General features: G+C 37.6%; 3 protein-coding genes across 6 annotated transcripts; all 3 read left to right on the top strand.

Moving 5' to 3' along the window:
• On the top strand, positions 1 to 10,135 carry LOC149731766 (integrin alpha-V-like). Of its 2 annotated transcripts, none has more exons than XM_089884231.1 (28): positions 1 to 273; positions 571 to 1,516; positions 1,654 to 1,781; positions 2,167 to 2,225; positions 2,300 to 2,426; positions 2,787 to 2,907; positions 2,975 to 3,090; positions 3,156 to 3,342; positions 3,405 to 3,583; positions 3,761 to 3,828; positions 4,202 to 4,379; positions 4,431 to 4,516; positions 4,702 to 4,956; positions 5,165 to 5,377; positions 5,649 to 5,955; positions 6,095 to 6,243; positions 6,476 to 6,699; positions 6,752 to 6,899; positions 7,122 to 7,238; positions 7,309 to 7,397; positions 7,475 to 7,573; positions 7,632 to 7,749; positions 7,835 to 7,945; positions 8,007 to 8,135; positions 8,194 to 8,307; positions 8,510 to 8,596; positions 8,705 to 8,839; positions 9,086 to 10,135. In XM_089884231.1, the coding sequence occupies exons 2-28, from the start codon at positions 1,347 to 1,349 to the stop codon at positions 9,236 to 9,238; spliced, it is 3,867 nt and encodes a 1,288-aa protein (XP_089740357.1). In that variant the 5' UTR covers positions 1 to 273; positions 571 to 1,346; the 3' UTR covers positions 9,239 to 10,135. The 2 variants fall into 2 exon arrangements, with proteins under 2 accessions (XP_089740357.1, XP_089740359.1); XM_089884233.1 differs by having other exon boundaries at positions 2 to 273; positions 7,125 to 7,238.
• A 136-nt stretch (positions 10,136 to 10,271) lies between these two features.
• LOC149731765 (integrin alpha-V-like) lies at positions 10,272 to 18,101 on the top strand. Its single transcript, XM_089884230.1, has 26 exons — positions 10,272 to 10,615; positions 10,818 to 10,945; positions 11,042 to 11,100; positions 11,183 to 11,309; positions 11,583 to 11,703; positions 11,776 to 11,891; positions 11,956 to 12,142; positions 12,201 to 12,379; positions 12,545 to 12,612; positions 12,672 to 12,849; positions 12,907 to 12,992; positions 13,074 to 13,328; positions 13,612 to 13,824; positions 13,900 to 14,200; positions 14,313 to 14,461; positions 14,517 to 14,740; positions 14,808 to 14,946; positions 15,011 to 15,121; positions 15,861 to 15,949; positions 16,290 to 16,388; positions 16,459 to 16,576; positions 16,642 to 16,752; positions 16,814 to 16,942; positions 17,001 to 17,201; positions 17,492 to 17,626; positions 17,777 to 18,101. Exons 1-26 carry the CDS (start codon positions 10,341 to 10,343, stop codon positions 17,873 to 17,875), a joined length of 3,897 nt encoding a protein of 1,298 aa, XP_089740356.1. The 5' UTR covers positions 10,272 to 10,340; the 3' UTR covers positions 17,876 to 18,101.
• A 528-nt stretch (positions 18,102 to 18,629) lies between these two features.
• Positions 18,630 to 26,150, top strand: LOC149731764 (integrin alpha-M-like). 3 transcript variants are annotated; one of them, XM_089884235.1, is made up of 27 exons: positions 18,630 to 18,873; positions 19,076 to 19,203; positions 19,287 to 19,345; positions 19,414 to 19,540; positions 19,601 to 19,721; positions 19,789 to 19,898; positions 19,958 to 20,141; positions 20,210 to 20,388; positions 20,656 to 20,723; positions 21,048 to 21,225; positions 21,282 to 21,367; positions 21,544 to 21,792; positions 22,160 to 22,372; positions 22,436 to 22,742; positions 22,826 to 22,974; positions 23,160 to 23,383; positions 23,441 to 23,579; positions 23,638 to 23,742; positions 23,944 to 24,032; positions 24,106 to 24,204; positions 24,258 to 24,375; positions 24,441 to 24,551; positions 24,613 to 24,741; positions 24,983 to 25,096; positions 25,227 to 25,313; positions 25,585 to 25,719; positions 25,955 to 26,150. In XM_089884235.1, exons 1-27 carry the CDS (start codon positions 18,695 to 18,697, stop codon positions 26,027 to 26,029), a joined length of 3,762 nt encoding a protein of 1,253 aa, XP_089740361.1. In that variant the 5' UTR covers positions 18,630 to 18,694; the 3' UTR covers positions 26,030 to 26,150. The 3 variants fall into 3 exon arrangements, with proteins under 3 accessions (XP_089740361.1, XP_089740363.1, XP_089740362.1); XM_089884237.1 differs by lacking the exon at positions 24,983 to 25,096; XM_089884236.1 differs by lacking the exon at positions 25,227 to 25,313.
• Positions 26,151 to 26,243: the final 93 nt, after the last annotated feature.

The raw sequence follows: 26,243 nt of genomic DNA, 5'->3' as shown, positions 1-26,243 counted from the left end.
CGTAATCGTAGTAATTTCCAACACTTAACAACGGTCTTACCTACCTAATTAACAACAGACAAAGAATACGTCTGTGCTTCCGGCTCGGTGAGGGTTTGGTTGCCGATTCGACCAGACTGCGAGCAAGCAAATGTGCCGAAAGAACTTTTTGTGCGAGCTGGGCGATAATGTAGTATCTATGTTGAATGAATGAATGAATGAATGAATGAATGAATGAAACTTACTTTATCCTCGCGTGGCCGGAACACCTCGTGCCAGCTTATGAGTTACCATGTAAGTTACTTTGTGAGTTATTATTTTTTTTGATTTTTTCTTTTTTTTATGGCTGATAATTTGGACAACCCATTAGTGACCACTGGGTTGGAGCAATTGTCGTTAAGTGTCTTGCCCAAGCCCACAATGGTAGCAGCGTCGAGCCTTGAACCCATTACCTCTGGGTTACAGGCAGGCGCGCTAACCACTATGCCAGCTGTGTACTCAATCTACTTGTACCTACTACTTATCTACTTGTAATTTTGTATACTATGTGGGGTGCTTGTAATTTTTTATATTATTTGACCTACAATTTAGCCAACCAGCAAGTCTAAGGACACACAAACGCCTACAACGGTAGCAGCATTGATCTTCGAACACGGGGGAGTAATAATCAAGCTTTCAAAATGCCCACATTTGCTGCAACCAGCACGGTTTCTACTGAGACAAATACTCTATGTTGTGAATGGCCCAAGAACGTTTACGTATTAGGGTTTTTATTAGGAAAGGAAACCTATCACAGCTAACGCATTTTTATGTGATTATTCAAAAAATGAATATATCTATGATAAAGTCTGGTGCGCTTTTTTGTATGCATACGCGGTGTGAACTTAATACATTTGAGTAGGCCATGGAATGTCCAATAACTTAACATTTAATTTACAAAGCGTTTCAGCAAAATAGGCCCACGCTATTCGTATATATAAGATGCTACTTCTGTATAGAGTGATAGTCTACACAGGAAGTATGTTATATTGTTACGGGGTGGAAGTTACGTGCAACTATTATGGATATGTTGAAAAAGGCGGCCAGCATAATAATATCCGCAGAAATCGGTCTGACAGTTTATAGGTTGGCTTATCAATCGGCCTACACCTGTACTGTCTTCAGTAGCCTATATACAACTTACATATTAGCGGGGGCATGTAGCTATTAAAAATATCTGTTTTCTACGAGTTTAAATGTCTTAAAGTTAAATAAAAAGATACATGTAGTGTAGAGGCACAATATATAATTATTACTCGAAAACAGAAATATAGTTAATTAATATATTTTGTTTTAAAAGAAAATTAAACTAAGAAAGAATTGATATAATGAATTGGCTAAGATTGTTTACAAGAGCGTTACCTTGTTACATTGCAATAATTTATTGCGTTGCGACAATAAAAGCAGAGAATGTAGAGACGAGGGAATTTCATTCTCTTTCTCCGATAAAAAACGATTCAGCTGTAATTCATTTTGGAGCATCAGTGGTGATTAAAACGTAAGTAACTTTACCATAAACTAATGGAAGCATTTTAAAACCAACGTCGAAGTCTTCGTATAAAATAAAACAAGCGAATTTGTAAAATCAGTAAAAATGTGCCGAAGATTATTTTGTTGCAATTTTATTCCCAACAGGTCTTTGTCAAGTTCTCAAGCGTTTGTTGGCGCACCGCTGTACGACAGGAAAAATGGATCTTTGTATAAATGTACATTTGATGGAAAAACCAACGGAAGTACTCAGTGCTTGAAAGAAGCTGCATTCGGTAAGTATGAATGAATAAATCCAAGGTATTTATCCTCGAGGGGCAATAGAGTTAAAACAGGCGGGTGTTTTGTTTCACAATTATATACATCTCGTGCCCGCTTAAAATGTACCACGTATGTAACTTTGTAGGTATAATTAATTGGGTAGTTTTTCACCTTTTTGTAGTGTATGACTGCGAATTTACTAAACCCGTAAAGGACCGTTGGGTTGGAGCGGTATAGTGACCAAGGGTACATACCCCCACAATGTTAGAAGCATCGGGCCTCTAACCTGTAATACACCCTAGGCTAGTAGTACTTTTGCAATTACATATTGCAATCTGTTTTAATGTTCCTATTGAGACATTGATTAATGAGCATGACATTCATGATGATCGTTTATAGGTAAGACAGGGGCGATGGGAATTTCGCTAAGCAAGGATGTCAATGACCATAGTGTATACGTAAGTAGGTCTATATACTTCCGTGCTGTGGCGGTATAGATATAAACAAATATCAATCAACTACATCTGCACAGGTGTGCGGAAATCAACACGTCATCAATTGTCCAAAATCTCAATTGCAAAGACGGATGATCGGAGCTTGTTATAAAAAATCCACTACGTCACCAGCAGCAACATTGCTCAAATCACCTTGTACTACAGGTAAATTATCAAATGCTCGAGAAACAATCAATGCAAACACACCTTTGCTTTTAACCATATGTCGTTTCCATCGCGTGCTCAGAGCATTTACCTCTTGAGACTATAGATAGAGAAGGCTTGACGATGACACTGTTGAAAACTCATTTCATCTTGGGCAAGACTCCTAATCAAAAGTGCTCCGACTCAGTGGGCTTATGAACTATCCAAATTATTAGCCACATATAAAAAATCTAAAAAATAAACACCCACTAAGTTAAAAACGTGGCAAATCGTTGGCGGGTACAGGTGAATGAAATCAAACACCGCTGTAATATATACTGTCCCCACATGAAAATAAAATATTATATTCTCTATTTAAAGCATGTCCGATCGCAAAACTGACCGCAGACATAATTTTCGTTGTGGACGAATCAGGTACTGTGAACAGGTTGGAGTATTTGAGCTCCTTGAACTGGATGAAGCAAGTTATATCATCTTTTAGGTACTTTGAATTGAAATGTTGAACTATACCAGCTATGTCGTTATATACTGGTATTTTACGAACACAGGAGTTACATTGATACGGGGGATGTTGAGGTCGGTGTCATCGGTTTCAGCTATGATAATGATGTAGACACGCGCGTCCGCGTCCGTTTACAAAGATGGGCATATGAGACTCTATTAAGTATACACTTTAAACACAGTTAAAAAACAACTTTGTTACTATATACACACCATCGCATCTTTCAGACGAGATAGACAACATGGTTGGCAATAGAGCGAACCATGGGGGGACGTACATCGGGTATGCAATAAACTTGGCAACCACTGAGTTTAACAGCAACGGACGCAAATCCATACCGAGAGAAATGATTTTTCTAACGGATGGTCGTGCGGACGACGTGGATAATGTTCAACCTGCTGCGGAAGCGGCGAGGTAAACAATGATTTAAAATGTTTTTGCCAAGAAAAATAAAGTGTGATCGGTCATATCTTCAGGGCCAATGGAATTGTAACGGTTTCAGTTGGGGTTGGTGATAAGATAAATGAAGATCAACTTCTGACAATTGCCGGTGCCGCTTCTCGTGTGTTTAAAGCAACCGACTACGATAACCTCGCTAGTGTGGTGGAAGGAGTGAAATTGACTATCCAGGACACCGCATCGGTTAAATTAGAAGGTGAAATGGATTGATCTATAACATATATTGGATGTATAACGTCTACAGACATATATAGTATTGCACATTTAGGCCTTCCACGCGGCAGTGTTATCTTATCCATTTTTTATCGCTGTACAAACCATAAAAATGGAAAGGCCAATTTTACAGGAAATAAAATATCATTTTATGTTTTAGGTGCCCAAACGAATACTACTAACAAGCTAGATGAATGCCAACTTGGAATTTCATCTCATGTTACAAAGGTACAATACAACGATACTATCCGGCGCCGTGGCGTAGTGGTTTGCGCGCCTGCCTGTAACCATTAGGTAAAGGGTTCAAGGCTCGTCGCTGCTACCATTGTGAGCGTATGTGTCCTTGGGCAAGACACTTAACGACAATTGCTTCAACCCAGTGGTCACTAATGGGTTGTCCAAATTATCAGCCATACATAAAAAAAAATGAAAAAATCCAAAAAAAATAATCACCCACAAAGTAACATACATGGCAACTCGTAAGCTGGCACGAGGTGTTAAACCCGTGTGATAACGACTGTCGTTTTCCGGCCACGCGAGAATAAAGTAAGTTACATTCAACCAATTTATGTCAAAGATTTTTACAAAACACTTTACGCAGAACAACAAGATGTATGTTGGGGCGGTTGGTTCGTACGATAGAGCAGGAACTGTGGTTGATTACAGCGCTTCTGCAGGAAGCGTATCAACACAATACACAAGCGTGCTTAACATCACAGAATACTCCAATATAGCATCTGCAAGTGGATCGAATGCCAGCCTATCAGATACATATCTCGGCATGTACAATGCTATTAATTAGGCGAAAGACTTACGTATTTTTTTTTAAGGTTATTCTGTTACGAGCGGAAACTTTTTCGGAGGAAACGTTAGTTATGTGGCAAGCGGAGCCCCGAAATACAATTCCAAAGGGATGGTTAGTAGCTATTGAAATATTAGAATAAAAGTGGACTAATAGACTGAACATGAAACTATATTCTAATTCAAATGCATATTTCATAAAATGGCTGCTTTATGGTTGAACACTGCTCCTGTTTTGTGTATAGTAGTGTGCTATATTGCTTTAAAATAACGGTAGCACACTTGCTGTGGTGGTTCCAGGTCGCTATATACGAATCAAACAATGTAATCAGTTCGCCATCCAACTTTCTTCTTCTACATCCGAGTGAGACGTCGGGTTTGTGGCAGTTAGGAGCTTATTTTGGACATTCTGTTTGCGCTGTCGACATCAATAAAGATTCGCTCGACGACCTAATTGTTTCAGCGCCGTTATTCAGTAACGTCACCACAGGTTATGACCAAGGAAAAGTTTTTGTTTTCATCAACAATCCAAACGACACCAAGTTACAGAAATGGGTAAGATAGAAATTATATTGAATTATACAATAAGGTATCAGCTCATACTGCCATAGAAACATATCCGTGATGCAGGTCATATACTTTTGAAAATAACAGAGCGTTCAATATACATATTTAAGTAATCAATCCCGAAGAAATATATCATAAAACAAGCTGTACGCTTATGGAACATGAGATCACATTTTATAAGAGATTTGGGATACAGGTATCTGCGTCATACCGCCCACAATCACTCAGTGGATCAAACGCAAAAGGAGCTCGATTTGGAATGTCGGTTGCAGTGGTTGGTGACGTAGATTTAAACGGATATGACGACATAGCAGTGGGAGCACCATTTGAAGAGATTTCTTCAACCGGTAGCGGCGCTGTTTACATTTATTATGGATCCAGCAAAGGACTGAGTGAAACACGAAAACAGGTTTTGATTTTTTGTTAAGAAACGTATTTTGCACATATAGTATATGGTGGGGGGAGATAGGACACTTTTTCAATCTATTTTCTCGTCTCATTTGGCAATAAACAAAGAACAATAAAAGAATTATAAAATCGTAACCTCACGACTCCCGTAGACCGTTGTGAATGGTTTATAGAATACGATCAGGATATTTAGATATTATGTGCTTAAGGTGTCTTGTCTTTCCTTACCCTACTATATATACATATATATTTATTGTTTTAACATTTTCCAGCGCATAACCGGGAAGTCCGTTACATCACCGTTAAAAACATTCGGCGGGTTTATTGTATCGGGAACAGGAGCTCAAAATGACGTAGATGGAAACGGATACTCTGACATGATAATATCAGCATCTTCCAGCGATAGAATTATTATCTTACGAGCTCGACCGATTGTCAAAGTTCGAACACAAATCACTTTGAATCCTCCATCTATCGACTTAATCAACTGTCTCAGTAATTCATCAGCTCCTTGTACGAGTGTGACGGTGTGCTTAACCGCATTCTACACGGGTGATCAAGCCTTAACATCACCAGCACGTAAGTTGACATACCAAGTTATAAAACAAGTCTCCCTCTAGTCAAATAATAACATTTTATCTTAAATATGCTTATTAGGCACGCGGGTATACAACCCGAAGCGTATACATCGTGGGTCACTCGTTTTATATATTTTCAGCTATCAATGTAACTATGAAGTTGGATTCTTTACTCGGCAACCAAGGTAATAAAAGACTCGTGTTCGCTGGAACAACGTCATCAATTCATATAAAGGTGTACAACGTCACTTCATCGCGTGTTTGCTTCACTTTGCCGGTTCAGCTGAACGTATGTAATCTTTCGGATGTGAAGCTATGACATAGATAATACATATATATGTCCATAGATATATATGTATTGTAATGGTAATAGAGACGTATTAATATAACATAACAGGTGTTGTAAAATTATTCTGTATTTATGTATTACGATAATTTCTACTTACAGGGAGTATGCAGTGTAGTTTCCAGCAATCCGAACAACTCACAACTTACTAACCCATATATCTCTTTAATAACAGCCTGCATATTTTGAATCAACTTTATCGACGGGAGATTTCGGGATAGTGTCACGACTCGAAGTGAGCTATGATTACACGACCAGTCATAAAAACACGATCATGTCTGCAATGCTTGACCCCTGGTCGCCAAGGGTTACCACTGCTGACTGGTCGTTTCAAAAGAAATGTTCAGAAATGAATGGAACCAGATGTAGTCACGACTTGAAAATTGAAACAGCTTATTCGTAAGTTGATTTTGTCAAGCTAAAACTATATTTTCATTATGTTTTTTTATAGTGTCCCATCTCATGTTGTAATGTCCCAACCTTTGATTCTTGGTTCAAATCCTGGTCTTCTATCGATCAATGTAACGATCACCAATCTGGGTCCCGACCATTCCTATTTTACAAGGATTAACGTCGTTGGAAATCTTGACCTAACCAAGGTACTTAACACAAATATATATAGTAGGGTAGGGCAAGATGGGATCGTGTTTTAAACAAACAACGGTCTATGGGAGTCGTGATGAGACGGTTTTATAATTCTTTGAATATTCTATGTTTACTTCCGAATGGGACACGAGTAAATAGAACGAAAGAGTTTTCCATCCTCTCCCACCCTACTATATCTTAAAGCAGATAAGGCAACACACTATGCATACTGTGAGCAGGTAGTCGGTACGTGTGTGACCATCATCGGACAAACAAACATGCCAAATGACACAACTGTTACTTTCAAGTCGGCAAACTCAAATTTACCAGGTTTTATGCTTAAAGACGAAAAGGTATATAGTTTAAATTACTTATACATTTGTTATGCATCTATAAATATGTTAATTTACCAAAAAAATTCAGTGTTTTTTCATTTTGGAATACTCGCTGGAATCTTTAACGAAAAAGGCAATAGTGCGGGAGATTCTATTGAAAGGGTCCGTGTATTCTGGGTAAGATAATTTAACCTGTGACTACAATTAAACATTTGCGTATCGACGTAAATTATGTCAATGATTAACACAACCAGCGCGAACGACACAGCGAACGTCATAGACCCAATGATGCACAACAACCAATTCGAACTCCGCAAACAAGTTTTCTATACAGCCACAATCGCTCACACTAGGTAAATAAACAGCATATGTTGTGACTATACTTTCTAGTAATTTTAATTTGGTTAACAGCAACTCGGTACCGAACTCTATGTTCTACAATCGCACCGTGTCTCCCTTAGCAAGTATTCATAACATCAATAATGAATTCTTGGGAGGTTCAACGTATGCTGTATTTCATAAACATTCGGTAAGACCAAGAGGGATATTTATAACGACTATGGCAGTAAGTGACTAAGACATAACACAACGAGGTAACAAATCTTTTCAAACAGATTGAGAACCGAGGACCAAACCTTGTGGCAAAAGCTTCTCTTGTGTTTACATGGCCGAGGCAAACCAAGGAAGGATTACCACTGTTATATCTCTACCATTTCCAATGCTTGGTAAGCAAAGCCATTAAAATGCAAAACAATGTAAACATTACATACCGAATATTTCAAATAGCCTTTAACTTTGTGTCATTGCGCAACGATGGAAAAAGTAAACGAATACGGACTCGCGATAAACAACGGAACCGGTTTAAAAAATATTTCAATTGTCTTCAATTCTAACACAGTTCTCCCGACAGATACTGTAAGTACATCTGTTAATCAACAATTTGAATATTCTATCTTATACACACCATCTACAGACTTGCAACGACGTGAAGTGCGATTCCATTACGTGCACTGTCAATCAACTTGGAAAGTTCTCCACAGTAGTGGTGACGTCATCATTTAAAGTCTGGTTACCAACATTAACCCAGGTACCCCATATTATCAATTTGGCAAGCCAATACTATGTATGCGTAATTAATGAACCAACTCTAGACTAAATTCTAAATCTCATGACGTGGCTCCTCCAAAAGATATAAAATACAGAAATATATAGATATCGAATACATGCGTGCCTCGCACCCATATAGCATTCAATGATTCAATTCACTGGATCTTTTTTACTCGTTCCAGAATAACCTTGCAACAAAACTATCAAGCAAGACAAGTTTTAATGTCACGGATTCTCCCATCTATAACCTTGCAGCTACAACAACCACGGTATGAAACGATGTTTTGTTATTGTTACATTATGTCCTATTTACCGCAAGGGTTCAATAAATTACCTTGTAAAGAACAGGGCGTTATTGTAGTGCATTCTGTCTACAGGCAACTACCGTGGTATCAAAATACCTTCCACCGGTTCCACCAATTGATCAAAGCAAACTAGACATCGGTCCACTCATAGGGGCAATTGTTGGAGGAATTGTTCTGCTTGTTGTCATCATGCTTATAATGTGGAAGGTAAAATTAGGACTTCTCTTAATAATGTTACATTGCGGTTTTATCACCCATTGTATAGCACTTTTCAATGCTATGTCTTTGAGATAAATGCGTATGGGTTATTGTCGTTTTTTATTATATGTTGTGGAAAGTATTGTGAACTAATCTGCTCGTAGTTTAATTTAAGTGCAGTGATATTTTAATCACTGTTTGTAGTTAGCAGGTAACTAAAATTTGTTTAATTTGCTTGAGTATATTTTTGCCCAGGTGGGATTTTTTAAGAGCAAGTATGCTAAAATGCGACGTGAAGCAGAAAACACGGACGACAACCACGAATCAGAACACAAGGACGACAGCCATGCTGGGGCAGAAAACACAGATGACAATAAAATTACAGTACAAACCAATGCAGACGAATAGATTGATTTCAAATGTGTACATGGAATTGTTAATTAATGAAAACTTTAACTTTTCTAACTGCTGCCTTCTAAAATTTACTTAACTTAAAAGAGGAGGGTCTGGGTATAGTATAGAAACGTTAGAGTGAAAGTGTACAAAACACTTTTAATTTGTTTCTCCAAATTTGTATGTAGACATATATAACCCGTATCGTTTAAACAATACCAATGCTTTATACATTAACATAATGTAGGTAACACGTTAAAAACTATATAGCAGCAGAATAAGAAAAAGAATGTTATACTTGATTTTCAAAGCCCACAATATTATTTCGTGTGATTTACGTGTATTCCTATAATAATAAATTCATTTATTAATCAAAATTAGCAAGGATTTTAAACTGTTCTGCCATACTAAGCCTGCTGTTTTTGAATCGCTGATACACCTGGTGTGTGAATCGCTAAATAACTGGTCGTTTGTTTTAATGTTTCTTTAGAATGTTGTTTATTATAAAGTTATGATAGTAATTCGAGGTATCACCCAAGTCAAACATTAGGGTGGGGGAAGATGGGACATCTTTAGCACATAATATCTAAATATCCTGATCGCGTTTTAAACAATTAACAGCGGTTTTTAGGAGTTGTGAGGATATAGTGTTATAATCCTATGAATGCTCTTTGTTTTGTTTACTATACCAAATGGAACGAGAAAATAAAATAAAAAATATCCCATCTTCCCCCAGCCTGCTATATATTAAGTATTGAAATATTGGGCAATATGTGCTTGAAGGTCCTCTCCTACCCGACTCTACGTTATATTGTGTTCATGTGCATTCGAATGGATGACAAAAAATGTCACTTTGGGACAGGTTAGCATAAACAAAAGGCTAAAAACATACAACATAGCGTATATGACGATACGATGAGCTAGTTTTGCTGTTCTATCTATACCGTGGTTCGCAACAACGAAATCACAGTTTAAAAGTATTGTTTGGTCAGCAGATAACGTGTACGGGCGACTTCCGGTGCGCCACAGCTCAATATAGAACCTGCATCACTCTCTTCAGGAGGCTTTATACGGTAAACTTCGTAAACGTAAGAGAGCTGATTAGTTGCGTAAATGCATGAAATACGACAGTTATTATGCAAATAGCAGCTTTAACACCGATATAAACTTTATGCATCGAAAGTTTCTATCAAGAAAATCGAAAGTTTCTATATTTAATAATAGAATGGATTCGATAAAAAACTTGAAATATTTGTTGGCAAGTATCGTTATATTTTCATGTGTGACTGATACACAAGCACAGAATATAGAGACGAGGGCATATCATTCTCTTTCTCCGATAAAATCCGATTCAGCTGTGATTCATTTTGGAGCATCCGTGGTGATTAAAACGTAAGTGGTATATATCAAGTAACTTTATAACTTTTACATAAACACATAGTTTCCAAATACACTGATCGGATTTTAAACAATTAACAACGATATATAGGAAGTGTAGGGATATCGTTTTATGATTTTTTGAAGGTTTGTTTACTACCAAATATGGAACGACGAAAAAGACTGAATAGAAGCAAAAACTTGTATTTATTCGTAGTTCTGCGTCTCGTTCTCAAACGTTTGTTGGCGCACCACTGTACGACAGGAAAAATGGATCTTTGTATAAATGTACATTTGATGGAAAAACTAACGGAAGTACTCAGTGTTTGAGAGAAGCTGCATTCGGTAAGTAATATACTTAATGCTTGTTGTTTTGAAGAGGAACTTTATTCTATTATCGTTTCCCGCTTTTGTTCATATATTTGTCTCTCTTTTATGTAGATAAAAGCGGTGCGATGGGTATTTCCATAAGCAAGGATAACAATGGAGAGAGTATATACGTAAGTGTTACGTAATGCACGCGCTGTAATATCATCCGTATATCTATACTATAACATCAATCAACTGCATCTGCATAAATAGGTGTGCGGAAATCAACACGTCATCAATTGTCCAAAATCTCAATTGCAAAAACGGATGATCGGAGCTTGTTATAAAAAATCCACTACGTCACCAACAGCAACATTGCTCAAATCACCTTGTACTACAGGTAAACTATCAAATGCCTTTAAAACAATCAATGCAATTGCTTTTAAGCATCTGTCGTTTCCATGCCGACCTTGTATTGCTAATCTTCTAACCTAGACTATATTGTCAGTATTATAGCTTATAGATAAAAAAAATCAGAATAATAAACAACCATATGTGGTAACTCGTAGGCGGGTAGTCTCCAAGTGTATGAAATTGAACACACCTGTAATACAGACTGTCATTGCTCCGACAAATGAAGTTATATTTGTTATAATTATTATTATTGTTTAAGCATGTCCGATCGGGAAACTGACCGCAGACATAATTTTCGTTGTGGACGAATCAGGTAGTGTGAACAGGTTGGAGTATTTGAGCTCCTTAAACTGGATGAAGCAAGTTATATCTTCTTTCAGGTACTTTAAATTAAACTTGAAATGTTTAACTACCGATTATATCAGTTATATACTGTTATTTTACGAACACAGAAGTTACATTGATACGGGGGATGTTGCTGTCGGTGTCATCGGTTTCAGCTATGATGATGATATAGACACGGGCGTCCGCATTCGTTTACAAAGATGGGCATATTTGTCTTTAATAAGTATATGGAACTTAAAGTTTAACAAACAACTAAGTTATTATATACAAACTGTCGCATCTTTCAGGGCAAATAGACAATATGGTTAATATAAGATCGACACTTGGACTGACGTACATCGGATATGCAATTAACTTGGCAATCACTGAGTTTAACAGCAACGGACGCAAATCCATACCGAGAGAAATGATTTTGCTGACAGATGGTCGTGCGACCGACCCTGCACATGTTCAACCTGCTGCGGAAAAGGCGAGGTAAACAATGATTTAAAATTTTTTTTTTAAATTAAAGTGTGAACGGTCATATGTTCAGGGCCAATGGAATTGTAACGGTTTCAGTTGGGGTTGGTAGTGGGATAATTGAAGATCAACTTCTGACAATTGCCGGTGCCGCTTCTCGTGTGTTTAAAGCAACCGACTACGATAACCTCGCTAGTGTGGTGGAAGGAGTGAAATCCACTATCCAAGACACCGCATCGGTAAAATTAGAAGGTGAAACTTTTTCGAAAATATATATTTCCCTTATTATTTCGATCTATATAAAACCCGAAAACTAAATAAATTTACAAATGCAATACGTTGAACCAATCTCGTTATTGTTACAAATGATAGAATGCATGAGGATTCTTTATTAAATCTACACTATACATTTTATAGGTCAAATTACGAATACCACTAGCCTGCTTGCTGAATGTCAACTTGGAATCTCATCTCATGTTACAAAGGTACAATACAACGATACTAACCAATTTATGTGAAAGGTTTTTACAAACACTTTACGCAGAACAACAAGATGTATGTTGGGGCGGTTGGTTCGTACGATAGAGCAGGAACTGTGGTTGATTACAGCGCTTCTGCAGGAAGCGTATCAACACAATACACAAGCGTGCTTAACATCACAGAATACTCCAATATAGCATCTGCAAGTGGATCGAATGTCAGCCTATCAGATACATATCTCGGTACGTAACATCTACACTGGTAACGATAAATGAAATTTACATGTAATACACATGAAGGTTATTCTGTGACGAGTGGAAACTTTTTGGGAGGAAACGTCAATTATGTGGCAAGCGGAGCTCCGAAATACAATTCGAAAGGAATGGTTGGTAACAGTACCGTAAAATTTTCTGCTACAAACTATCCACTTAGTGATGCACTGATGCTATGCAACATTAAATCCTAGGTCGCTATATACGAATCAAACAATGTAATCGGGTCGTCATCCAACTTTCTTCTTCTACATCCGAGTGAGACGTCGGGTTTGTGGCAGTTAGGAGCTTATTTTGGACATTCTGTTTGTGCTGTCGACATCAATAAGGATTCGCTCGACGACTTAATTGTTTCAGCGCCGTTATTCAGTAACGTCACTACAGGTTATGACCAAGGACGAGTTTTTGTTTTTATCAACGATCCAAAAGATGTCAGTTTGCAAAAATGGGTAAGATACAGTTCCTTGGTCATATAGCTTTTATTAGCTTGAAACAAACTAGATATTGACAAAAAATCAGAAAATCCAGTGCAGTTGTGCAAAAACCTAAACGGCAATTGCTTTAACCTCTAACCTGTTACACTCACAAAATAACATATATGATAACTTGGTGCGAGCCGGATAAGTTGTTAAATGAAAATCCAACTTCGGTCGTTGCCCAACACGCAATCAATATGTTGCAAAAATTAAATCATTCAGCTGCCTTTAATTGTAATATGAATCTTGTTCCTAGATGTCCCGGTCATACCGCCCACAATCACTCAGTGGATCAAACGCAAAAGGAGCTCGATTTGGAATGTCGGTTGCAGTGGTTGGTGACGTAGATTTAAACGGATATGACGACATAGCAGTGGGAGCACCTTTTGAGGAGATTTCTTCAACCGGTAGCGGCGCTGTTTACATTTATTATGGATCCAGCAAAGGGTTAAGTGAAACACGAAAACAGGTTTTGATTTTTTTGTTGGGAAGCGTTTTTTGCACATATATGGTACTATGGTAGTAAATATTTACATTTCCTTAGCGCATATTGGGAAAATCAGTTACGTCACTGTTGTATACGTTTGGTGCCTTTATTACAATGGGAGCTCAAAATGACGTAGATGGAAACGGATATTCTGACATGATAATATCAGCACCTTCCAGCGATAGAATTATTATCTTACGAGCTCGACCGATTGTCAAAGTTCGAACACAAATCACTTTGAATCCTCCATCTATCGACTTAATCAACTGTCTCAGTAATTTATCAGCTCCTTGTACGAGTGTGACGGTGTGCTTAACTGCATTCTACACGGATGAAACGCCACTTTCATCGCCAGCACGTGAGCTATTTATTCTAAAACGTGTTAAAATCGTTGTGGGTTTGGGGGTCTGTAACCAATATGTAGTGAGTTTTGAATAACCGAAGAATCTTTAAATTTGTCCTCTATTTAGCACTGAATGTAACTATGAAGTTGGATTCTTTACTCGGCAACCAAGGTAATAAAAGACTCGTGTTCGCTGGAACAACGTCATCAACTCATATAAAGGTGTACAACGTCACTTCATCGCGTGTTTGTTACACTTTGCCGGTTCAGCTGAACGTATGCATATATGATTTGTGTTATGAACCAACCTATAATATAATTATTTTAACAGCCAGCATATTTTGAATCAACTTTATCGACGGGAGATTTCGGGATAGTGTCACGACTCGAAGTGAGCTATGATTACACGGCCAGTCATAAAAACACGATCATGTCTGCAATGCTTGACCCCTGGTCGCCAAGGGTTACCACTGCTGACTGGTCGTTTCAAAAGAAATGTTCAGAAATGAATGGAACCAGATGTAGTCACGACTTGAAAATCGAAACAATTTATTCGTAAGAGAGCGTGTTAGCCTTTTTAAAGCGGGTTTGTGTAAGTTGGCATTCATTTATGTCTTTTTAGTGTACTTCCTCTCGGAGAACCTTTGGTTTTAAGTTCGAATCCAGGGGTGGTAACTATAACTGCAACAATTACCAATCTAGGCCCCGATCATTCATTCTTCACAACTGTTGACGTAATTGCAAACCTTGATTTAAATAAGGTATGCTTAAGCAGAGAGGCGGCCTTGTATGTAGTTTTAACCATTGTTGCATATACATACATAGGTATCAGGTGAGTGCGTAAATGTGGCACCATTAAATACACCAAATGTCACAACTCTTAGCTTTAAGTCGAAGAAATCAACTTTGCAGGGATTTATGGGAAAAAACGAAAAGGTATCTGTCTATCTGAACACTTTATAATAGACATCGTTTATTCAGCCTAACTATAACAAATGTGTAAATCCCTGGCGAGCAGACCGTCAGGGGTAGTATATATGGATTGAGCCGGTATTTTCGGCGACATTTGAACTAGTTTAAAGTTAAACGCCCCTCTTACTTTCCTTATTGCCTAGTTTCTAGACGGCACTACGACAATCACTATACCGTCGGCGTTAACTGCACCAACTTCCGATAGTTTTTTAACAAACATGATTTCATTTTTTGAACAGTTCGCGAGAACATAACTGCCCGAAGTTAGGGCAATTGATCGGTACATTGTCTATAATTAAATCAAATACAAACAAAGAGCCCAAATAGAAAGATAAATTTGCTTACCTAGTTGGAAATACCAACTGAGTATATATATGGTCTCACAGGTCATACAGTTCAAAATGTTCCTTGGGTCTTACTGATACCCACTGTTACATACAGCCTATTACATACAATTCAGCATCATGCTAATTGACACTCCTTTCAGCAAATCCTATCAGGAAAAATAATGAAACACAAGACGCGGAAAAAATAGTCGTGTCGTCACAATGCCGGGATTTACATAGCTGAATTTAAGGGGCAAAAACATAGATATTATAAAGAAACAAAAGCTTGACGTTGGTCCTGCATAAAAAATATATTACACTGTATCTCTAGTAGTCTAGTATATGGTACACATTTATTTCGGTGTTACTTTGTACAGTGTACCTTCATAATGGAGTATTCATTGCTTTCTTTAACGAAAAAGGCGGTAGTAAAAGAGATTATACTGAAAGGAGCCGTACATTGGAAGTAAGCAAGTCTTTTTTATCATATAATGTTTAGTAAGTTCTAACCCAGAAAACGTTTATGTAATGAATGTTATTTTTGTCGGAAGATACGACGCTCCCACCTGGGTGATCGCATGTCGTCAATCCAGTGGTTCCTTATATAAGCTGTTCATGTATATTCTTCAATTTAAAAACAAACGAAAAAGAATAATTTTCATATCGTTACATAACATGGGATAACCGGTAATCGGGGACACGGTGTGTCTGGTTTAACAATTGTCATTACCCCACTACGCGAGGATAATTAGGATACATCCCTTTATTCATTCAACATTCAAAATGTTATCCATTTATTCAAACAGCGTTAACGACACCATAAATGCCATTGATCCAGTGCTACAAAACAACCAATTCGAATTTCGGAAAAAGGTTTTATACAAGGCTGCAATCGTTCACACGAGGTAATATCTTTTAATTATTTTATACTTGGTACACTGTTTCATCGAATTCCTTCTGTATAAACAAATATAGCGACTCGGCACCGAACTCTATGTTTTACAATCGCACCGTGTCTTCGACTGCAACTGTTCACAATATCAGCAATGATTACCTGGGCGATCCAACGTACGCATTGTTCCATAGTTATTCGGTGAGTGCAATAATTTACTCTGAAAAAGACCTTGCGGATATGAAGTATTTATATAATGCAAACAGGTATACAACCGAGGACCAAACCTTGTTGCAAAGGCTTCTCTTGTGTTTACATGGCCGAGGCAAACCAAGGAAGGATTACCACTGTTATATCTCTACTATTTCCAATGCTTGGTAAGTAAAGCCATCCGAATACAAAACAATGCAAACATTACATACCGAATATTTCAAATAGCCTTCAGCTTTGTGTCATTGCGCAACGATGGGCAAAGTAAACGAATACGGACTCGCGATAAACAACGGAACAGGCTTGAAAAATATTTCAATTGACTTCAATTCTAACACAGTTCTCCCGACAGATACTGTAAGTATCATTATGAAACTAAAATTCGAGTCTTCTATCTTATACACATCATCCACAGACTTGCAACGACGTGAAGTGCGATTCCATCACGTGCACTGTCAATCAACTTGGAAAGTTCTCCACAGTAGTGGTGACGTCATCATTTAAAGTCTGGTTACCAACATTAGCCCAGCGAAAACTCGTAACCAAAATTTCAAGCACGACAAGTTTTAACATCGCGTACTCGCCTATCTATAAAGCTGGAGTAACCACATCCAAGGTGATCAATGTTATTGCTAAATAACATTTAGTCGGTTAGATTTTCTTAATATAGTAGGGTGGGGGAAAATGGGACATCTTTAGCACATAATATCCAGATATCCTGATCGTAAAGATATGGATTTATAAATGTTTGAAGATATAGAATAGATTTATAAATGTTTGATTGTTCATTGTTAACTGCTAAATGGGACGAGAAAACAGAGTTAAAAGGTGTCCCATCTTCCCCCACCCTACTGTATGCATTTGTTGTTAAGCGTTTTGTATGCTCATTGTTTTCCGTATACACAGGCATCTACTGTGGTATCAAAATACCTTCCACCGGTTCCACCAATTGATCAAAGCAAACTAGACATCGGTCCACTCATAGGGGCAATAGTTGGAGGAATTGTTCTGCTTGTTGTCATCATGCTTATAATGTGGAAGGTAAACACAATGTTTGATGAAATACTTAAACTATATATGGCCTCAAATAATTTGGCCGATGCCAATTTAACGTTTCCGAGAATAAAACGCGAATCGAATATTAAACATTAATCGTATTGATATATATAAATATCTTTGTTACCAATTTAGGCTGGATTTTTTGAAAGCAAGTATGCAAAAATGCAAAAAGATGCACAGCGGGAAACTGACGACCTCGACAAAACGATTGAAGTTGACGTGAACGAATAATGTGGTAATAAATGCATAATTGGCTCGATTGTAGGCATAACCACAAATTCACCGAAATTCATACAAAATCCTTAATTTCAGAGTTATTTATTGAAATATAGTAAGGCATGGAAAGACGGGAAACCTTTAGCGCATATAATAACTAAATATCCTGATCGTGTTTTAAATAATTAACAACGGTCTGTTGGAGTTGTAAGGATACGGTTAAATAAATCTTTGAATGTTCTTTGTTTATTACATAATCAGACAAAAAAGTAGAATGTAAATGTGTCCCACCTCCCCCACCCATACTATTTATGAAATGTATAAACGTCCCCAATGAAAATGTATGCAGTGGTTTTTGTTGTGTGCTTCATGTTCTACATTTATTAAGTTTAATTCGAAACTACGTTGTAGTGCGGACTGACATTAGTCAACTTGGTGAGTTTTGCTTCGTGTTTAACTTGGCGACTTATAATTCGTGCTTAAACAAGGAAATAAGCCATCACCATGTGATCAGTCTAAAGTTTCCAAACGTTTGCTGAATGACTTTACATTCAGATTACAACAATATAAGCGGAACTAAAAAAAAACGTCATTGTCCGAAAAATCCCGCAGAGACAATTGTTACAGCTAAAAATCTTTGCTGAGGTATATTAGCTACTTTAGAGATTACTACTAGTAAGGAAAGAAATCCAGTTTTTATTACTGCAGCTTTTGCAATTGTGGATGAGGCATGTAGTAGATTATTGCGCGCGCTGGTAAGATTCATATAATATTTTTTGTTACTTACTCAGAAGCCAGTAAATCAATAGACTATACAGTAAAAACGCACCTATCATGAGTTTTGCAAAATGTGCAAGATTTGCCAAACTAGTGCTCTTACTTTGCACACCGGTGGTTTCATTCGTCACTGAAACAGAGCCAGGGAATATAGAGACGAGGGCATATCATTCTCTTTCTCCGATAAAATCCGATTCAACTGTGATTCATTTTGGGGAATCCGTAGTGATTAAAACGTAAGTAATTTTCAAAGTCCATTAATTACAATCTTTATGTGTTTTTGATTATAACTTACATCATTTCAAATTAATTTCTACAGTTTCCATGGTGCATAGTTATAAATGCTTAGTTTTAAACCTTTTGGCATACCAAACATCTCATTCAAATTCTTCAAAATTCAATGAACTATCATTACTATTTTTTTAAACTAAATATCAGGTCTGCATCAAGTTCTCAAGCGTTTGTTGGCGCACCGTTATACGACAAGAAAAATGGATCTTTTTATAAATGTACATTTGATGGAAAAACTAACGGAAGTACTCAGTGCTTGAGAGAAGCTGCATTCGGTAAGTAATATACTTAATGCTTGTTGTTTTAAGGAGGAACTATTATCGTTTCCCGCTTTTATATTTGTCTCTCTTTTATGTAGATAAAAGCGGTGCGATGGGTATTTCCATAAGCAAGGATAACAATGGAGAGAGTATATACGTAAGTGCTTCATTTTACAAGCGCTGCTAGTTGGGTGTATACTCACTAAAAATTGTACATCTGCGCAGGTGTGCGGAAATCAACACGTCATCAATTGTCCAAAATCTCAATTGCAAAGACGGATGATCGGAGCTTGTTATAAAAAATCCACTACGTCACCAGCAGCAACATTGCTCAAATCACCTTGTACTACAGGTACCTGAAGTGTGCATTCAGTTTAAATAGGTATTTTAACCACACTTTTCCGTTTTCCAGCCTGTAGCAGAAAAGGTTTATTCGCCGACATAATTTTCGTTCTTGACGAATCAGGAAGCGTGGATGATACCGAGTATCAGAGCTCCCTGGAATGGATGAAAGAAGTTACATCATCTTTCAGGTTCTACTCTACCTAATCAAAACTGCAAGTACTACTTATTATTTAATAAAGATGTACGTTGATTTAGGACTTACATTGAAAATGGGGATGTTATTGTTGGTGTGATCGCGTTTGGCTCAGAAACTGACACAAGAGTTCGCATCCCTTTGCGTAGATGGACATATGATGTGCTTGAAAGTAAGCAAAGTTAAATTCTTTAAATGCGTAACTACTAAATATAACGGCGCACCTTTTAGGAAGCATAACATACCTGATTACCGGTAGACGTTATGGAGGTACATTAATCGGGCCCGTCATCAGTTTGACTATTACTCAGTTTAACCGATACGGGCGCCAGGACACACCAAAAGAAATGATTTTGCTCACGGATGGTCATGCGTTCGATTCTGATAGGATTAAAGAGACTTCTGAAGAAGCGAGGTATGAATTTTAGAATTAACAACAAAAGAACAAGAAAATTAAAGTATTAGTTGTGAAATTATGTTCAGGGCCAATGGAATTGTAACGGTTTCAGTTGGGGTTGGTTCCGGGACTAATGACAAACAACTTCTGACAATTGCCGGCGCCGCTTCTCGTGTGTTTAAAGCAACCGACTACGATAACCTCGCTAGTGTGGTGGAAGGAGTGAAATTGACTATCCAGGACACCGCATCGGTTAAATTAGAAGGTGAAACTTTTTGTCTCTTAACATAACAAAACCCGAAAGCAAACTCGCGTTCGGCACATTGATACGCTCGTATAGTTCCTGTTGCTGCAAACTATTTTAGTAACCAGTAACGCACGACATTGATTAACTTAGTTTCCTTGTGTGAGTGGTAAACTATCAGTGCACACAAAAGTTCATAAAAGTTTTACTTTCGTTTTTCAGAATACACCGATTAACTAAAGAGGTAACTTTATTACTATTAAGAATTTTAGACAGTACATGTTGCAGGTCAGATCACGAATACAACAAATAAACTAGACGCATGTCAACTTGGAATCTCATCTCACGTTTCAAAGGTACCTGTAACTAAACCACCAACCTATACCGGTTTATATACAGGCTTTACAGAAACCTTTACTTTAAAGTGAAGGAAATATATAGTAGGGTGGGGGAAGATGGGACACCTTTAGCACATTATATCCAAACATCCTGATCCTATTTTAAACAATTAACAACGGCCTATATAGGAGTCGTGAGGATACGGTTTTATAACTCTTTAAATTTTCGTTTTTTTTACCAAATGGGACGAGAAAAGAGAATGGAAGGGTGTCCCATCCCCCCCCCCCATCCTACTATATATACTTTAACAATTAATCATTACACCAGTTATCAACTTTTAGAACAACAAGATGTACGTTGGGGCGGTTGGTTCGTACGATAGAGCAGGAACTGTGGTTGATTACAGCGCTTCTGCAGGTAGCGTATCAACACAATACACAAGCGTGCTTAACATCACAGAATACTCCAATATAGCATCTGCAAGTGGATTGAATGCCAGCCTATCAGATACATATCTTGGTAATTTTGCTTCATTTGACATAAAAGCTATATTCACTACTGGGTTTATCATGAAGGTTATTCTGTTACGAGCGGAAACTTTTTCGGGGGAAACGTTAGTTATGTGGCAAGCGGAGCCCCGAAATACAATTCCAAAGGAATGGTTGGTACCATATGCAATGGATATGAATATAAGTTTTCCTGGGCGGAACACTCAGTCACAATGATAATCCTTATGTGTTGTCCAAGTAGTCATACACATTATGTGCTATATGTGTCCCGTCTTCTCCCATCCTACTATATTACAAAAAATTGTGACGAAATAAAATATTGTTCTAGGTCGCCATATACGAATCAAACAATGTAATCGCGTCTTCATCCTACTTTCTTCTTCTACATCCGAGTGAGACGTCGGGTTTGTGGCAGTTAGGAGCTTATTTTGGACATTCTGTTTGCGCTGTCGACATCAATAAAGATTCGCTCGACGACTTAATTGTTTCAGCGCCGTTATTCAGTAACGTCACTACAGGTTATGACCAAGGAAGAGTTTTTGTTTTTATCAACAATCCAAACGACACCAAGTTATGGGTAAGACAGAAAAACAACTTTTTTTATAATTTTATATGACATAGTAGGAGGGGAAAGATAAACACCTTTAGCACGTATAATGTCCAAATATCCTGATCGTGTTTTAAACAACCAACAACGGTCTACGGGAGATGTAAGAATGCGATTTTATAATTGTTTGAATGTTCTTTGTTTACTACCAAATTGGATGAGAAAATAGAATAAACAGATGCCTCATCTTCCCCCACCCTACTATATGTATGTGGTATTTACAAAGTGCGTACTTGGCATACTTAATGTTATTCCGAGCCAACAAAGAACATGTAAAGATTTATGAAGCTGTTCCCTAACGTCCCACGCATTTGTAAATCACCATGTTTTACTCTAGACTTATAAGTCATACCGCCCACAATCACTCAGTGGATCAAACGCAAAAGGAGCTCGATTTGGAATGTCGGTTGCAGTGGTTGGTGACGTAGATTTAAACGGATATGACGACATAGCAGTGGGAGCACCATTTGAGGAGATTTCTTCAACCGGTAGCGGCGCTGTTTACATTTATTATGGATCCAGCAAAGGGTTAAGTGAAACACGAAAACAGGTTTTACACAAAATGTATGTTTTTTACAATCACGTGACTAAACTATACGTCACTTTTCTACAGCGCATATCGGGAAAGTCAGTTACACCACCGTTAAAAACATTCGGCGGGTTTATTGTATCGGGAACAGGAGCCCAAAATGACGTAGACAGAAACGGATATTCTGACGTGATAATTTCAGCACCTTCCAGCGATAGAATTATTATCTTACGAGCTCGACCGATTGTCAAAGTTCGAACACAAATCACTTTGAATCCTCCATCTATCGACTTAATCAACTGTCTCAGTAATTCATCAGCTCCTTGTACGAGTGTGACGGTGTGCTTAACTGCATTCTACACGGGTGATCAAGTCTTAACATCTCCAGCACGTAATTAATCCCGTACACCAATAAACCAGGAACACAACATTGTCTATTATCCAATATTCTTTTAACGACACGTTTATTTTCAGGACTAAATGTATCAGTAGTCCTGGATACCTTGTTGCACAATCAAGACCATAAAAGATTTGTGTTCGCTGAAACAAGTTCATCGAAACATAGGATGGTGTACAACGTCAGTTCGATACGTTCGTGTCTCACTTTGTCAGTTCAGCCAAATGTAATTTACACATTTTCATAAAACTGTAGGCTTATATAACAGGCTGCATACAAATTATGATTTGTGCAGTAAATTTAATGTAAATACGCAATAAAAACAGGGATTTTAAAGCTCTGCAGAAAGAGAAATGTATCGTCAACTATAGTGTTGTCTGCCACCAATATCTTAACTAATTATATAAACAGCCAGCATATTTTGAATCACCTTCATCGACGGGAGATTTCGGGATAGTGTCACGACTCGAAGTGAGCTATGATTACACGACCAGTCATAAAAACACGATCATGTCTGCAATGCTTGACCCCTGGTCGCCAAGGGTTACCACTGCTGACTGGTCGTTTCAAAAGAAATGTTCAGAAATGAATGGAACGAGATGTAGTCACGACTTGAAAATTGAAACAGCTTATTCGTAAGTTGGGCTATCAGTTTACATAAGTTTGTTTTAATATTACGATTAAATTATTAGTATATCACCACTCGGGGAACCTATCGTTCTTGGTTCGAATCCAGGAATAATATCAATCAATGTAACGATCACCAATCTAGGTCCCGACCATTCCTACTTTCCTAGAGTTAACGTTGTTGGGAATCTTGGGCTTAACAAGGTATTATATAACAAGTAGATTTTTTTGGTGTAGAAACGATAGTTTTATGTTTATAAAGGTTGTTGGTGCTTTGGCAACCGTGGGAGATGAAGACACATCAAATGTTACAAGTGTCAGGCCGCAGAATTCACTATTACGCAGTTTAATGCCTACAGGAACAAAGGTATACGGACACATAAATAAATTACCGAATATATTTTTTTTGTCCTGGCGTGGCGGGGAAACGACAGTAGTTTGAATCGGGTGTTCTGTTTTAAACACCTCTCTGTTTTAAACACCCCACATGCTCGCTTTCCAGTTATAACCGACCAAGAATACGCTTTTTGTAACGATTGTCGCTTTAATGTGCGTTAACTTCTTAAAGATTTTCTTCGTGCTGGAGTATTCTCTGCTTTCCCTGACTACAAAAGCGACGGTTCAGGAGATTGTACTAACGGGAAGTCTTCATTTAAAGTAAATCCCGTTAATCTAAATCCATAAAAAAACATCAGAAAATAGCTGTCATGACCTGCATTACATTACGCAGCGTGAACAGCACAACAGACTTTATTGACCCTGTAATAAACAATAACCAATTTGAATTTCGCAAGAAAGTCTTGTACACAGCTACAATTGACCATAGCAGGTAAGTTTCACTTGAGCATATCCCAAATATCCAAGTGTTTGATCTCTTAACAGCAACTCGGTACCGAACTCTATGTTCTACAATCGCACCGTGTCTCCCTCAGCAAGTATTCATAACATCAGTAATGAATTCTTGGGAGGTACAACGTATGCTGTATTTCACAACCATTCGGTAAGAAAGTGTTTACAATTTGCACAAATAACAAAATCGGATTTTTTAAGAATGTTTGCAAACAGGTATACAACCGAGGACCTAACCTTGTGGCAAAAGCTTCTCTTGTGTTTACATGGCCGAGGCAAACCAAGGAAGGATTACCACTGTTATATCTCTACCATTTCCAATGCTTGGTAAGTAAAGCCATCCAAATACAAAACAATGCAAACATTACATACCGAATATTTCATATAGCCTTTAACTTTGTGTCATTGCGCAACGATGGACAAAGTAAACGAATACGGACTCGCGATAAACAACGGAACAGGCTTGAAAAATATTTCAATTGACTTCAATTCTAACACAACTGTCCCGACAGATACTGTAAGTACAGTAGGGCAAGATGGAACACATTTTCACTATAGCTTCTCGTCACATTTTGGTAGTAAACAAAGAACATTCAAGGAATTATAAAACCTCATCTTCACGACTCCGATAGACCGTTGGTAATTGTTTAAAACACGATCAGGATATTGTGTGCTAAAGGTGTCCCGTCTTCTCCCACCCTACAATATCATAATGAAACAAAATAGTCGAATATCTATCTTATACACACCATCTACAGACTTGCAACGACGTGAAGTGCGATTCCATCACGTGCACTGTCAATCAACTTGGAAAGTTTTCCACAGTAGTGGTGACGTCATCATTTAAAGTCTGGTTACCAACATTAACCCAGGTTTCGTAAAATTTCCGCAAAAGTTAATTTACTGGCGAGTTAAAACTGGATGATGTCATATATATAGTATTAAAAATATTTTTTACTGTAGATCCATAACACGTTCATTCATCCTTTTCATTCATCACAGTTAAACCTCGTAACTAAAATTTCAAGCACAACAAGTTTTAATATCACGGACTCGCCTATCTATAACGCTGCAGTGACTACGAGCAAGGTGAACAGTGGTTACTCATATAGTAGGGCGGGAGAAGATGGGACACCTTTTCATTCTATTCTTCGTTCCATTTGGCAAAGTAAACAAAGAACATTCAAAAAATATAAAACTGTATCCTCACAACTCCCATAGACCTTTGATAATTGTTTAAAACACGGATATTTAGATATTATGTGTTGAAAGTGTCCCGTTCCCCTCCCATCCTGTCATAAACATATTTTTATACTGGGTAATTCTTCGTCTACAACTACAAAATGACATTTATACACAGGCATCTACTGTGGTATCAAAATACCTTCCACCGGTTCCACCAATTGATCAAAACAAACTAGACATCGGTCCACTCATAGGGGCAATAGTTGGAGGAATTGTTCTGCTTGTTGTCATCATGCTTATAATGTGGAAGGTAAAATTAGGACTTCTCTCAATAGTGTTACGGTTTAACTACCCGTTGTGTTTTAGCAAACCTCTCTATAGAGTCTAACTCTAGAGTCTAGATCTTGTAGATTGTGAAAATGGGGTATATTGCGGTGCATAAATGCGGGAAAATTGCTAAACAATAAGCCAAATAACAAAGTCGAATTTGGATACACACAACAAAGTTTTTTTACGTTTTGCCTTATTACTTTTAACGTGTATAGGTTGGATTTTTTGAGAGCAAGTATGCTCGGATGCATAAAGAAGCAAAAGAAATGCATGGCGATGAGGACAAATAATTTGATCTCGTCATAACACAGCAATGGCAATATACGTGGCGGTTTATCGGCTGAGCTTTTAGCACACCGACGTTTTTGTTCATAATAACGCAGTCGATTCTATAATAAAACAATGACTGTTTTTAGTTTTGTACATATGTAGGCTCTTTATCTTGGTACAAGAGTTTATAATAACGTTAGTTTGGAGACGTAACATCCCCCAAAACAAACCATT

The sequence above is a fragment of the Ciona robusta genome, chromosome 9 (genome assembly GCF_009617815.1).
Source record: "Ciona robusta chromosome 9, ASM961781v2".
Classification (NCBI taxonomy): domain Eukaryota; kingdom Metazoa; phylum Chordata; class Ascidiacea; order Phlebobranchia; family Cionidae; genus Ciona; species Ciona robusta.
Note: the sequence above shows the minus strand (reverse complement) of the source record. Positions and strands in the feature narration are given on the sequence as shown.